Source organism: Varanus komodoensis, unplaced genomic scaffold (genome assembly GCF_004798865.1).
Source record: "Varanus komodoensis strain SLA01 unplaced genomic scaffold, ASM479886v1 scaffold137, whole genome shotgun sequence".
In the NCBI taxonomy this organism is placed as follows: Eukaryota; Metazoa; Chordata; class Lepidosauria; order Squamata; family Varanidae; genus Varanus; species Varanus komodoensis.
The window spans coordinates 261,808-275,259 of NW_025335397.1; the positions used below are offsets into that span (position 1 = coordinate 261,808).

Sequence of the window (13,452 nt, forward strand, 5' to 3'; positions counted from 1 at the left end):
CGGCTGGCGGCGCGCGGGGCGCGGCTGGCCCCGGGCGCGGCGCGGCCGCTGCTGGCGCTCGACCTGGCCCGGGGGCTGCTGGTGGTGCGCGCGCGCATGGACCGGGAGGCGCTCTGCGCGCCGCCGCCCGCCTGCCTCTTCCGCCTGGAGCTGGTGCTGGAGCGGCCCGTGGAGGTGCACAGCGTGGAGGTGGCGCTGCTGGACGTCAACGACCACGCGCCCGCCTTCCCGCGGCCGACCTACCAGCTGGAGATCGCCGAGTCCGCCGTGCCAGGCTCCCGCTTCCCCGTGGAGGGCGCGTGGGACCCCGACGCGGGCTCCAACTCGGTGCAGAGCTACCTGCTCAGCCCCAGCGAGCACTTTGGCCTGAACCTGGGCGACTTCGCGCGCGGCAGTTCGCTGCCGGAGCTGGTGCTGCTGCAGCCGCTGGACCGGGAGCAGAGCGCCCGCCATCAGCTGGTGCTCACGGCCGTGGATGGGGGCCAGCCCGCCAGGTCCGGCTCCGCTCGGATCGATGTGCTGGTCCTGGACACCAACGACAACCCCCCGGCCTTCGACCGCGGCACCTACACGGCCACCCTCCCGGAGGATGCTGCCCCCGGCACGCTGGTGGTGAAGCTGAATGCCTCGGACCCCGACGAGGGCTCCAACGGAGAGCTGCTGTACTCCTTCAGCAGCTACACACCGCAGAAAGTGCGGCAGCTCTTCCACGTGGATCCGGTGTCGGGAGAAGTGCGGGTCAACGGCACGCTGGACTACGAGGAAGCCTCTTTCTATGAGATCTATGTGCAAGCCTCCGACAGGGGTCCTGTCCCTATGTCTGGGCACTGCAAGGTGCTAGTCCAGATCGTGGATGTCAATGACAATGCTCCTGAGGTGGTGTTGACTTCCCTATACAGCCCCGTCCGTGAGGATGCCCAGCCAGGGACTGTGGTGGCCTTGATGAGCGTCACCGACCAGGACTCTGGCCAGAACGGGCTCGTCAGCTTAAGCATTCCTGCCGGCCTTCCATTCAGGATCAATGCCTTCAAAAACTCCTACACCCTGGTAACGCAGGGGCTGCTTGACTGGGAAAGGACTCCTGCCTACAACGTCACTGTCACTGCTGCTGATGCTGGGACCCCTCCCCTGTCTTCCCATAAAACTATCCAGGTGGACATCTCCGATATCAATGACAATGCACCACAGTTCGAAGAACCTTTCTACTCTGTCTACGTCCCGGAAAACAATGCCCCCGGGACGTCTCTTTGCACTGCCAGGGCCACGGACCCGGACGCGGACGAGAACGCCCGCATTTCCTACTCCCTGCTGAGCGGCGAGGTGCAGGGGCTGCCGGTGGCCTCCTACGTCTCCATCCACTCAGAGACAGGCCGCCTCCACGCGCTGCGCTCCTTCGACTACGAGGAACTGAGGGAGTTCCAGGTCACGGTGCGGGCCCAAGACGCCGGCACACCGTCCCTCAGCAGCACCGCCCCGGTGCACATCTACGTGGTGGACCAGAACGACCACGCCCCGCAGATTCTGTATCCCACGCCCGGCAACGCCTCAGCGGCAACGGAGGTGGTCCCTCGCTCCGCCCACGTCGGCTACCTGGTCACCAAAGTCATCGCCGTCGATGCAGACTCGGGGCAGAATGCCTGGCTGTTCTTCCGCCTGGAGCAGGCCCTGCCCCCAGACGCCTTCCGAGTGGAGGTCCACAGCGGGGAGGTGCGGACGATGCGGAGGCTGGGTGAGCTCAACGCAACCGCCTTCAACCTGACGGTCATCGTGAGGGACAACGGCGCTCCGCCACTGTCGTCTTCTGTGGCCCTGGTTGTGGCCGTGGCGGACCGGGTGCCCCATGCCGTCCCCGACAGCAGGAGGCACGCGAGAAGCACGGTGGCGTACGCCGAGGCCACGCTGTATCTCATCGTAGCTCTGAGCGTGGTCTCGCTCGTGTTCCTCATGACCGTCGTCGTCCTCGCCGTGCTCAAGTGCCATCGGGACCATGTGCCGTGCGGCTCCGTCTGCTGTGGGGGCTTCTGTGGGGCTCGCCGAGAACGGTGCCCTGCCGAAACATACAAGCCGGCAAGCTGCAGCCCTCCCACTAGGCTGCCCCATGGCCTAAAAGTTCAACCCCACTTTGTGGAGGTGCGGGGCAACGGATCGCTCTCCAGGACATACTGCTACAAGGCCTGCCTGACCGGCGGGTCGGGAAGCGACACCTTCATGTTCTACAACACTGGGGGCCCCGTGGGAGTCCATGCCCCGGCTGCGCTGGCCGAGAGGCACCTGACCGGGGAGAGCTCCCCAAACCTGATCATCCTTAAAAGCGAGCCGATTACTCCGAGCGAGGTGAGGCTTGAACGCTGCGTGTGCCGTGTGCCGGACTGTCTGGTGTGGGGAAGGGCAGAGTGTGGCAAAGGGCCGGAGAGGAAGGCTGCTCCGTCTTTGCTCGGCAAAGCCTGGGCATTGCAATCCTGCTGACATGCTGGCTCAGGAGCGCCCCTTTTCTGCAGCACGTGGCGTTGAAAGAGGCTTCTCCTCCAGAGGTTGTGCTCCGGTTCTGTCGCCTCCTTCCCAGCCCTAAGAGAACGTCCCCTTGGCAGGTCCCAGCAACACAAAGCAGTTGCATGGGAGACAAAGGCCGGGGCAGCTGAGGCGGCACGGTGAGCAACGGGGGAGCTGGTGCATGGAAGGACCGTGCCCAGGGCGACTTACTCCCAGGAAAGCGTGTGTAGGACTGTTCTTCTGTTGTTGTTGTTGTTTTCTGCCCTTTTTCCTTCTGAGGAACTCAAGGCACCCTGCCTCATTCTCCATCCCTGCTCCCAGTCTCATCCTCACAACAGCCCTGTGAGGTGGGTTGGGCTGGAATCTGTGACTGGCCCAGAGTCAGTCACTCTGTGAGCTCCGTGGCTGAGCAGGGACTTGATCCCAGGTCGCCTGAGTCCCAGCCCCACACTCTTAGTCGCTGCCCCACACCAGCTCCTGTAAGTTCCCTCTTTTAGAGCTAATCATTAACATATTTTTGCTTTTAGAGTCCTGTCCCTTTCAGGAGCTGCACCACACCGGACCCCTTGCTTTTAATTATCCGGGGGGAGGTCCCCTCCTTCCTGCCCCTTCTCTCCTTCTCACCCCCCTTCCTAGAAGCCTAGTGACACATTTCAGCAGGCTGACCCACTGTGCCCAATGGCAGCCCGATCAGGCCCTGAACCTGCCCTCCTGGTGCGCATTTTTACTAATGCATTTTTACAAACCTGAGTAATGGTTCAGTTTTGCAGCTTGTTGAACCCAGGGCTGTCATGGTGGGTGCTTTGGAAGCCTGTAGGGGTACATTCTGGAAACAGTTGCACTTGCTGCCGCTCGTATTGCGCCGGCAGAGCTGAGGGCTGAGAACTGGCAGTTTTCCTATACCTGGGTATCTGGAGCAAGGCTCACCGAACAAAGAGGTCTTAGTCTGTGTAGACCCATATTGGATTCTACTGTGAATGGACTGAAATGCGTTGCTCCAGATAGCGTCCAACAGTAGGAAATAGAAAGTTTGCACTTTCAGTATTTTGGTAGAATGATGCATCTTTGCTGAAAATAAACATGATCTGGTTGAAAATTTAACAATGGATGTTTAGGGTTAAACAAATTGCCGTATTTTTTGCTCTATAAGACACACTGTTTTCCCCCTCAAATGTAAGGGGAAATGTCTGTGCGTCTTACAGAGCAAATATGTGTGTACTGTAAGTCTGTCAGATGTGCAGCCCATGGGGAAGGGATGGGGAATGTGCCTGTGATGATGTGCCCATTTGATTCAGAATATTTTTTTTCTTGTTTTCCTCCTCTAAAAACTAGGTGCGTCCTATGGTCAGGCGCGTCTTATAGAGCGAAAAATATGGTAAATAGTGAAAATACCTTATAGTGAAGTCCCTGAGAGGCAGCTGTTTCACCGTAATTTTTCTTCAGCTCTCCTCTTTCCATGTTGGTCAGGTTTTTGCTGCGTTTTGGGATTGGTCTTGTCCAGTGAATTAGCATAATCCACGCTGAGAAGTAGCATGGATTATTTCATGGGGGTTCTAATTGGATCACTTCGAGGGTCTGTATTGAGGCTACTATCCAGCTTGCTAATTTGGGGATTTCTGAGACGAGTTGCTGTATGCCACTCGCTTGTCTGGCTCGCATCCCGAGAAAATGTTTGCCGAGGGGGACGGATGGGCGGGAGCTCTCTTTTAATATGGGTTTCATTGTTGATGGTTAAGAATTTGGCTAGGATGCTGTGTTTTACTCTATTTTGCCTTATTGTTAAACCGTCCAGAGACCACAGTAAGGGACAATCTAAAAAAAGTTTCAGAAAAAATAAACAAACAAACAAACAAACAAACTGGAGGCAGGGAGGGGCCAGGCAAGACTTGGGGGGGGGGGGCCCACAGGCAGCCCTGACCATGAGTGCGCCCTCCTTTGCTCTCAGCAGGGAGCAGCCAGTGGGGGCCTTGGCAACCCTCCCCCGCTGCCCCTGTGGGAAAGGGGGCCTTCCCAGCTGCTGCTCCTCTTCATGTGCACTGCAGGCCACCGCGTCCTTCCGAGCAGGGGTGGCCGGGGCTCCGCAGCCTCCTGCCTGTGCTTCCCACCTGCCCAGTGCAGCCAAGCCTGCTTCATCTGCCCCGGCTGTTCGGAGGCCTCCCTGGAGGCAGGGGCAGCCGGCAGCCTGAGCGCGAAAGTGCGGGACTTGCCCGCGGGGCTCTGAGCGGCTGCAGCTCCGGGTGGGCTGAGCATGGGAATCGGGAGACGGCTCCGCAGTGGGGAAGGCGAGCAGGAGGTGGATGCCGGAGGTGCTGCTGAAAGGCAGCAGCAGAAAAGTCAGTGGAGAACGTATGGAAGCCGTGCTGGATTAGTCCGGTGGTGCGCCCGGCCCGGCCCTCTGCACAGCGGCAACCTGCTCCCTGCAGGACCCCTCCAGCCAGATGGGCCCAGGAGTCCCGCCTGCCCACGCAGGCAGGCTGGCTGCGATAGCAGAGATAGCTCAGGGCCTTCGGGAGCCTCTTCTCCACGCATTCGCCCACTCCCTCTTGCAAGCCATCCAAATAGGTGGCTCGTGATCCTGGCAGTTTTATTGTCATCCAGTTGCATCCCTCCATAGTGAGAAATTGCCATTTATTCCCAATCTCTTTTCTGTTCTTTAATCAGTTAATCCATAAGAGGACCCCCCCCCCCCACCGCCTGGCTTTATTCCATGACTGCGAGGTTTGCACAGGCTGCTTTGGTGAAGGATTTTGTCGAAAGTGTTTTGGAAGTGAACAGTGTCTGCTGCGCTGCCCTGTTCACCTGCTTCGTCCAATTCTGGCAGGACTCCGGCGGGCAGGGAGCAGGCGGTGCTTCCTTCTGAGCAGGGCCGGGGCAGAGACGGGCACCTGGGCAGAGCAGGGGGTGGTGAGCCCGGGAGCAGGCGAGGGTCAGCTGCACGGTAGGCACTGACGGTCCAGAGACGAAGGCGCCCAGCAGGGCAAGGGTGGACGTGGAGGGCAGCCCCCACGCGCTCACCTTTTACAGAGCCCCCGGGGGCCACCGGGGCCTGATCCTGCGGGCACGTGTAAGGAGAGCTGTGCCGCTCTTCACCATCACGTCAGCCATTGGCATTTTCGTTACGTGTCCTGGAGCAAGGCGAGCTGCGCCCTGGGGGGCACCACTGGAAGAGCCCAGAGGTGCCTCGTTCAGGCCCTGCTCTTGGGGGTGGCTGCAGAAGCCAAAGGCAACCCAGAGACAAGTAACTGGGATGCTGTTGCGAGCAGGGTTCCCAAGTGACGCTCAGAAAGAGCCGCCACTGCAGTGTCGCGGTGAGAGGTTGGCCATGGCCCTCCTTCACGGAGAATGAATCAGTGTACAGGATTTTTCAACAAGAAACTTTTAAAAATGCAGAGGAAATTTGCGTGGGACCCTAGACTCACGCGCACAGCCTGTTCAATAAGTCTGAGCACAACTTAACATGCACCTCTTTGCTCTTTTCTCTTTGTTTTGCAGCCGAAGCCGCCTAATCCTGATTGGCGCTACTCTGCATCTTTGAGAGCCGGGATGCAAGGGTGAGTCCGCATGCATGCGTGCCGTTTCTGGCCTGCCCAACAGCTGAAGCTCGTGGGGCTACGAACATCAGCAATGCTTGCCCTCCTACAGCAGCCCTCTGGGAAGGGGCGCGCCCTGGGTGGCATGGGGTGCAAACCACGCAGCCTGCCCTCTTGCAGCGCAGATGGGAGGTGGGCTAGCAAGCAAGCCCTCCTCCCACTGGGAAAGCAGGCATGGCACTGCGCTGCAGAGGTGGGCAACCTGGCAGCCTGGGCCCATGAGCCGCGGTGGGAAGCGCCGGAGCACCGCCTTCGGGATGCGGCAGCTGCCAGGGCTTCCCCACCCTTGTTTCCATCCCTGTTTGCAGCTAGGAAGACCCTTTGGAGCACTTAGTGGCCACCCTACCCCTTTAGCTTCTTAGGCATTTGAGGACTGACCAACAGCTAGAATTGCTGCGCAGTGAACTGTAATACCCCAGGAAAGCTCCCCCACTTCCTCCTCCTCCTCCTCCTCCTCCTCCTCCTCTTCTCTGCTCCTCCAGCATGGTCCGGCAGCCTGGAAGTGGCACCTTTTGGGACCGTTCCGGAGGCCTGCCGGGCAGGAATCGGGTACTGAAAAGGTGCCCAGAGCCTAGTGTGCATAAGTGCCCATTTCCAATAGAACCAAAGCAAAGGAGAAGAGTTGCCCCAGGCGGTGATCTCTGCGTAAGCAGAACCATCTTGGAAATCGGCTGTTGTCACGGGACAAGCTAATCACTGGTGTAGGGATTTTGAATCGCCATTTCCCCTACAATAAGCAAAGCACGCACTTTGATGACTTTAAAGGCACGTGTCCTTTTGCTGTGGTCATTTGAGTTTGCACCGTAATTGTGGGCAGAAAGCAAATCTGCTGCGTTCGTGGCTGAATGTCCATCGTTCGACGTGCCAGTGGAATCCGTCCCACGGTTCCGTTTCTGCAGCCAAAGGCGTAAGGTGCAACCCAGGCTGCGCACTGCAAATTGCCACAGAAACAAGAGTTTGTCAAAGGCAGCACGCTGCAGGGTGCCAGGAACTGATAGGGGAGTGTTCATTACTGATTTCAGCAGTAGCACATAAGCACCCCCGGGATTCAGCGCTTTCCCAGCGGCACCAGCCATGCCTCATCTCAGGAACGCGGCCTCACTTTTCCACCCGTTGCCCTGGATTAAGGGGTGCCGCGCAGCTGTGGAGCGAAGCCCCAGGAGCGCAGCTCCAGGCAGCAAACATCACCAGAGCACTGCTGGCTCTGAGCCACTGTGGCTTGATGCGCTTTGGAGACACTGGCGGGGGGGGGCGGCTCTGGCCGCATGGAAGGAGCCCCGCGCAATCTAACCACTATGTCCGCTTGTCTAGCGCTGCGCACATGGAGGAGGCGGGCGGCCTGCGCGGAGGACCTGGCGGACCCGAGCAGCAGTGGCCAACGGTGTCCAGTGCAACCACAGGTCAGGGGGCGAGCGGAGCCTTTGATCTCGGGGGACGCGGGGAGCCAGCCTCTCCTCTGCTCTCTGTTTGAGCCACAGTTCCTGGCTGGCTGCTCAGATTTGTCATTTGGCTTGACCACCCTGCCCATTACGGGATCTCTTGAACGTGGATGAACAGGCAAAGCAGAGGACCAGAGGGCTGAGTTCATCCATCTTGATCACAAGATAACTTGGGAATAAGCTGGACAGGAATTTTGGTTTGAATAAGATGCCCTTGTTGTTAAATTATTGTTTATCGGCAACTTATTACTGCTGCTTTTCCCTAATGAATAACTCAGAAGAGAGCAAACAGAGCTCCCCCTTCTCTTCCAGTTGCTTCTGAGAAAACTCAGTCACAAGAAAAATGCCTGTTTCACAAAAGAGCCTAACGCAACCAATGTGGAATGTCTGTTATGTTCCTATTTTGCTTTTATAAGTGTAAGAAAGGTTTTCATGGCCTTCTCTTGCTTCTCGGGAGAGCTTTAAGAACGAGGAGGCGTGGTGTCACCAGTGGAGTTTAGCCCTGGTTTAAGCTAAGCGTCGGCGCAATGCAAGCCCTGCTAGGACAGGGGTGGAGAACCTGAGCCAGACAAATATTCCTGGACCGTGTCCCCCAGCCCTCTCCAGGGGGCATGTCGTGGCATCACTGATGGGCACGCAGCTGCTTTTGTGCTGGGAACGAGGGGAGGGCCAGCCCAGCGTGTGGGAGGTGTGTGTGAGCTTGCCACACGTGGGCTGGGCAGCACCGCCGCCTCCGTGCTGCCTGCGTATTGCGGTGCCTGCAGGACCCCGCTGCTGGCTTGCAGCAGCAGTGCCGGCTCTCCTGGGCGTCTCACACGCCTCTCCGCTGGGAAGGAGCAAGCCCGACCCACACTGTACAATCCAGGGAGAGGATCTGGGGGGGGGGGGGAGCACCAGGTCCAGCCCCCTACTCGAGGCAGCATGCAGGAGGTGTGTCCCAAACTGGGGGCTGTCAGTCTGGAGTTCCACTGCCCCTGGTGTGGGAGAGCCCATGGCCTCCCTAGGCTACTGGATCCGTTCTTGCATCACCCCAACACTCAGCAGGTTGCTCCTGATGTTCCCCTGGGATCTGGCCCACAGGAGCCTGGGCCCATTGGCCCATGTTTGGTACTTGAAGAGAGACCCGAACTCATCCTGGACAACCTCCCAAGCACTTCAGGGCAGCCTCTTGGGCATCTCTTCTCAAGCTAAGCATGCCCAGTTCGCTCAGGTCTCCCCTCTGGGGTTTGTTTCCAGGCCTGCGATCACCCTTGCTGCCCTCCTCTGAACCCTTTCCAGCTTGTCTGCATCTTTCTTAAACTATGGTGTGCAGAACTGGACGCAGGACTCCGGATGAGGTGCAGCCAGTGCTGAGTTGTGTAATACCTTTGGTAACACAGCCCAAAACAGCACTTGCTTATTTGCAACCACATCACATGTTGTCGACTCCTATTCAGCTTGTGATCGGCAACAATTCCAGGATCCTTCTCACTTGCAGTATTGCTGAGCCAAGTATCCCCCATCTTGCAACTATGCATTTGGTTTCTTTTTCCTAGGTGCGGAACTTGGCATCTGTCCCTGTCCAATTTCACTCTGTTGTTTTCAGTCCAGCACTTCAACCTTTCAAGATCACCTTGAACCTTATTTCTGTCTTCCAGGGTATTGGCCATCCCACCCAGTTTTGTGTCACCTGCAAATCTGACCATTGCTCCTTGCATTTCCTCATCCAAATCATCAATGCAAAAGCTGACGAACCCCGAGCCCTGCTGGACTCTCCCCGGTTAGGGAAGGTGCCACAGCACTCCGGGGCCCGAGTCTGTAGCTGACTACAGACTCCCCTGCTGGTTGTTCCATCAAGTCACTTGCTGTACTTGGTTCCTGTACCCTCTGGAAGCAAGAACTCGTGTTCCCCCAGAGTCCCGTCCCGTTTACTTTACACACTGGGTCATCCTTGTTATTGAGGCTTAGGGCAAGGATAGCTGATCCTCCAGTTTATTCCCCCACTTTGTGTAGGAAGACGCGATCAGCAGCACAAGCCGGGAATTTCTTGGAGGGGCTGTACTGGGCAGGATCTGTCTCTCAGCTGGGATCTGGGAAATAGACGTCCTAGTGGAATAATGATGACGTCGTGGCTCCTCAAAACACTGGCAAGGCGCTTTCTCAGAGTTTCACCCTCGTCTTCTCCTTGGCCAGATGGTTGGTAGCAGACTCAGCTCCCTTTATTTCATCCCTTGCTCCACTGACTCAATCCAGACTCTCTCAATGGGGCTACCGAGCTCCTCCGCCTCTGCTCCTGTGCAGAGATCGCATCTTTCACAAGCAGCACAGCGCCGCCTGCCTCCCTGTGCCGCCTTCTTGAGCAAGGTGCGTCCCTCAGTTGCTGGATTCTAATACTTGCCCTCCTGGATTCAGGGTTCAGGATCTTGCTGCTTGCTTCCCATTCTCTGGCCATTAGTACATAGACGTCGAAGCCCATGTGCTTTATGCCTGTGTTTTCTTCCTACATTTTAGGAAGACTGTTGTGAGGTGCTACTCTTGATTGATTGATTGATTGATTGATTGATTTCATGTTTATTCTGCTCGATCGCTGAGGCTCTCTGGGTGGTTAACAAAAGTTAAAAATACACAAACATTAGCACACAACAGCAAACCAGAATAGCAGTTGCAGTTGGACAGCATGGAAGGGTAGCAGTGGCACAGGAGAAAGGGCAGTCTTAAAAACGAAGCGAGAGAGTTAAACTGCTGAAATGCTGGGAAAAGGCTGGTTTTACTGGCGATGAAAAGAATGCAGTGGGACCAGGTGCACCATTTTGTGGAGCTCATTGCACAGCCAGGGTGCCAAGACGGAACAGGCCCTCTCCTGGACAGCCCCCCCCCCCCCCGTGGCTTGTTTTGGCAGGGGCTCCCAGAGAAAATTGTAGACTTTATTCACTTATCTGTTGAGTGTATATATAGCCCACCTTTCAGCCTTCCCAGCTCCCCTCCTCCCCTCCGTCTTACCCTCCCAACAACACCCCTATGAGCTGGGCTGAGCCATGGCTGAGTGGGGACCTGAGCCCAGCTCGCCTGAGCCTGGTCCCACTCTCACCCCGCACTGGCTCTCCGGTTTAGAAACGGCACATGGAGCCAGAGGCAGAGAATCTGCGAGATCTCAGCCACCGGCAGGTCACGAAGGCCCGGCAGGACCCCGGGCCTCGGCTGCCCTTCCAGCCCGGTGGGGCTCCCCCGGGAGGGGTGATGCACAGGGCGGGCAGCAGGAGCCTCCGTGCCAGAGGTGGGTGTTGTGCGCAGCCGGACAGGCCGTGCTCGCGGAGGGCGGCTCTTCTCCAGCACAGCAGCAGGTTTCTACAGGAGGAATGGCCACTCTTCCAGTTCAGACATGGGGACTTGCCAGGTGTGTCTTTAGTGGGCGCGGAGAGGTAAAAACTTGGCAGCTGCAGTTGCTTGGGTTTTTGCTTCATCACTGCAGAGGAGCCTTCCTTCCGTGCAGCTATTAATTGCGGCAAGCCAGTGAGCGGTCCTCGCCCGGCTAGCTGGGCTCTGCCTGCCTCCTGCACTTTGGCCCAAGCCCCGTTCAGGGGCACTGCCAGGGTTCCCCTGGGCCTGCTCATGCACAGGCCGCCTGCCCCCATCAGCAGCCCTCTTGCAAGTGGCTGGGGCCACTCCGGTGGGAGGCCAGGCCCCTCTTCTCGGGCTGGGGCATCAGCACTCAGCACGAGAAGCTCGCCCATTCCTCCCGCATTCAGTCGCCAAACCTTCATCCCACACGTTGCCATGAAGCACGGGCAGGCCGCATCCCTAAGGAACCCGCGCGTTAATCAATGAAGGCTTCCAAAGATGATGTCATAATAAGTTTTAAGAAGGATAAAGTAGTTAATCGTTAAGCCAGCAAATCCTGAATGCCTGCGCCTGCTGGATGTGTGTGCCAAAGCCGCCCTGCCGGCCTTAGCTCTAAAACCCGTTCTCGGTTACATGGCTCAAACGCCCATCGGCTTTGGGGGGAGTTTCACCTACGTGGAGCAGAGCCGGCGAGCTCCCGCTGCTGCTTAGTCCTAGTAAGCTCAGGCCGTGCCCGGAGTTCCCCTCCGGTGTGAAGAGAGGGCGCCGGGCTGGCGGAGGGCGGCTGAGCCGCCTTCTAATGCCACCGCCGAGATGCTCTTGCCGGGTATTCACCGAGCCCGGCAGCGCAACCAGCTGTTCTTTGGCTGACTGACTGCCTAATTTTTGTAGTCCAACTTAATGGACATCTCACTGTCAGAGGGAAGGGCCATTCTCGAAAAAGTGCCTCTTGGCTTTGCAAGCGGAGCGCTGCTTAAACGGCTCCCTCTTTGGCAGGTGGAGGCAGTGAACGGGGAGGGCGCCGGGGCCCTGTGCCAAGCAGCCCGCCCAGTAAATCCTGCATGGTAGGATCCATTGGTTTAATTTGCATCCTTCCCTTGGAATGGCTTTTGTGCTACTCGCGTACTGGGCCAGGAACAGCACAGCCAGACTGTGGGGCAAAGCCGAAGTGGGAACGGAGGCGGAGTGAGGCCGCCACTCCCAGAGGGGCCGCTGGGCGGCGGGTGGAGAATGGCGCTGCGTCCACGTCATCTCGTGGGGCCTGCTTCCCCCATAAGCTGCCCCCGGGGCAGGGGGATGTGCCCAGGTCTGGCAGCTCTCCTTGCGCAGCCAGCCACCAGCCGCTTCCTTGCCCTGCAGCTGCACCTTTGGTTCCTGGGGGGGCGTTCTTGGCGGGCACATCCCCGCCCCAGAACCTCGTGCTCCACTCCCTTCACGCACCGCCGTGCTGGGAATGGGCACCGAGGCCTGCGCTGGCTGCACACGGGCAACTGTGTGTGACGCCGTGCCGCTCGGCTGACCACCTTGGTGCTCCACTGGCCCCTTGCAGAAGCCCCTTGTGGTGGGGCAGGCAGCTTTGGAGAGCCCGGGAGCTTGGTCCCAAGCCTGGGAGCCTGCTGGGGCCCCACACGCCACCTGCCGCCAAGCTTGCTGTTCCAGATTTACCTAATTATTAAAATGGGGTCATGACAAAAACTGCCTTTTTCGCACAAGGTGCACACGCCTTGTCTTAATGCAAAACGACACTGCGGAGTCCCGGGAGTGCTGTTCTGTGTTAAAACAGGAGGCCAGCTCTCTGCCAACCTGACTTCCAAGTGCAAATGCAGCTTTTTGCCACTGCTTCTTCATGCTGCTGATCTGCCAGGTCAAGGGTCCTGTGCCTGCGGGGATATTTATATATTTATTAGATGTATATCACACCTGTTTCTTTTCTGAAAGAATGTATAGCAGCTTGCGTCACTCTCTTCTGCTCCCAGTTTTACCTGCTGGGATGGAGCCCCTGTGCCTGGGCTGCCGGGTTCAGTGTGCAAGCAGCAAGAATTGGCCGCCTTAGCTGGGAGGCCGAAGGGCTGGGGAGCCGGGATCCCTGGGAGGTCAGCTTCTGGCCACACTGACAGCACAGCTGGGTGGGCTGAGCCACGGAAGCCACGTCCCCCGCACCCGCCTGGGGCTCGCAAAGCAGGAGCACCACCAGGGGAGCAGACCTGGAAGCGAGGCCATGGGAGCAACGGGTGAGCCCTCCTCCCGGAAAATGTCGAGTGGGGAGGCGGGACTGGCTGGACGGGGCTTTTCTGGCGTTTGCAGCAGCACGTGGGATTTTGGCTCGGCTCTGAGAGGCACTGCAATTAACTCGGTTGTGTTTTGATCTCTTCCCCCTCCTCAGCACTGAGCAGCCCCAGAGGCTCCTGCGATGGCGCGTTTGCCACAAACGGCACGACAGCTGCACTCGGGCGCTTTTTAGATTAAGAGCGGGGTCAGCCCCGAGGGCAGGGCTTCCGTTTTGATAATTCCCGTCGAGGAATCCAGTCGGCTCTATGGAGAATATTAGACTTTGAAATAGCCGTGAAGTCATTCCCTGTGGATGAAATGCTTTTATTTATAGAAGCTGGCCGGGG

General features: G+C 58.0%; 1 protein-coding gene across 1 annotated transcript in view; it reads left to right on the forward strand.

Moving 5' to 3' along the window:
- LOC123019780 (protocadherin alpha-C2-like) overlaps nt 1-13,452 on the forward strand; it is a 49,002-nt gene that overhangs the window by 16,586 nt on the left and 18,964 nt on the right. The window contains exons 2-4 of the mRNA XM_044422845.1: nt 1-2,334; nt 5,983-6,041; nt 7,392-7,480. Of these exons, the coding sequence (XP_044278780.1) occupies nt 1-2,334; nt 5,983-6,041; nt 7,392-7,480 (2,482 nt within the window). The remainder of the gene's footprint in view (nt 2,335-5,982; nt 6,042-7,391; nt 7,481-13,452) is intronic.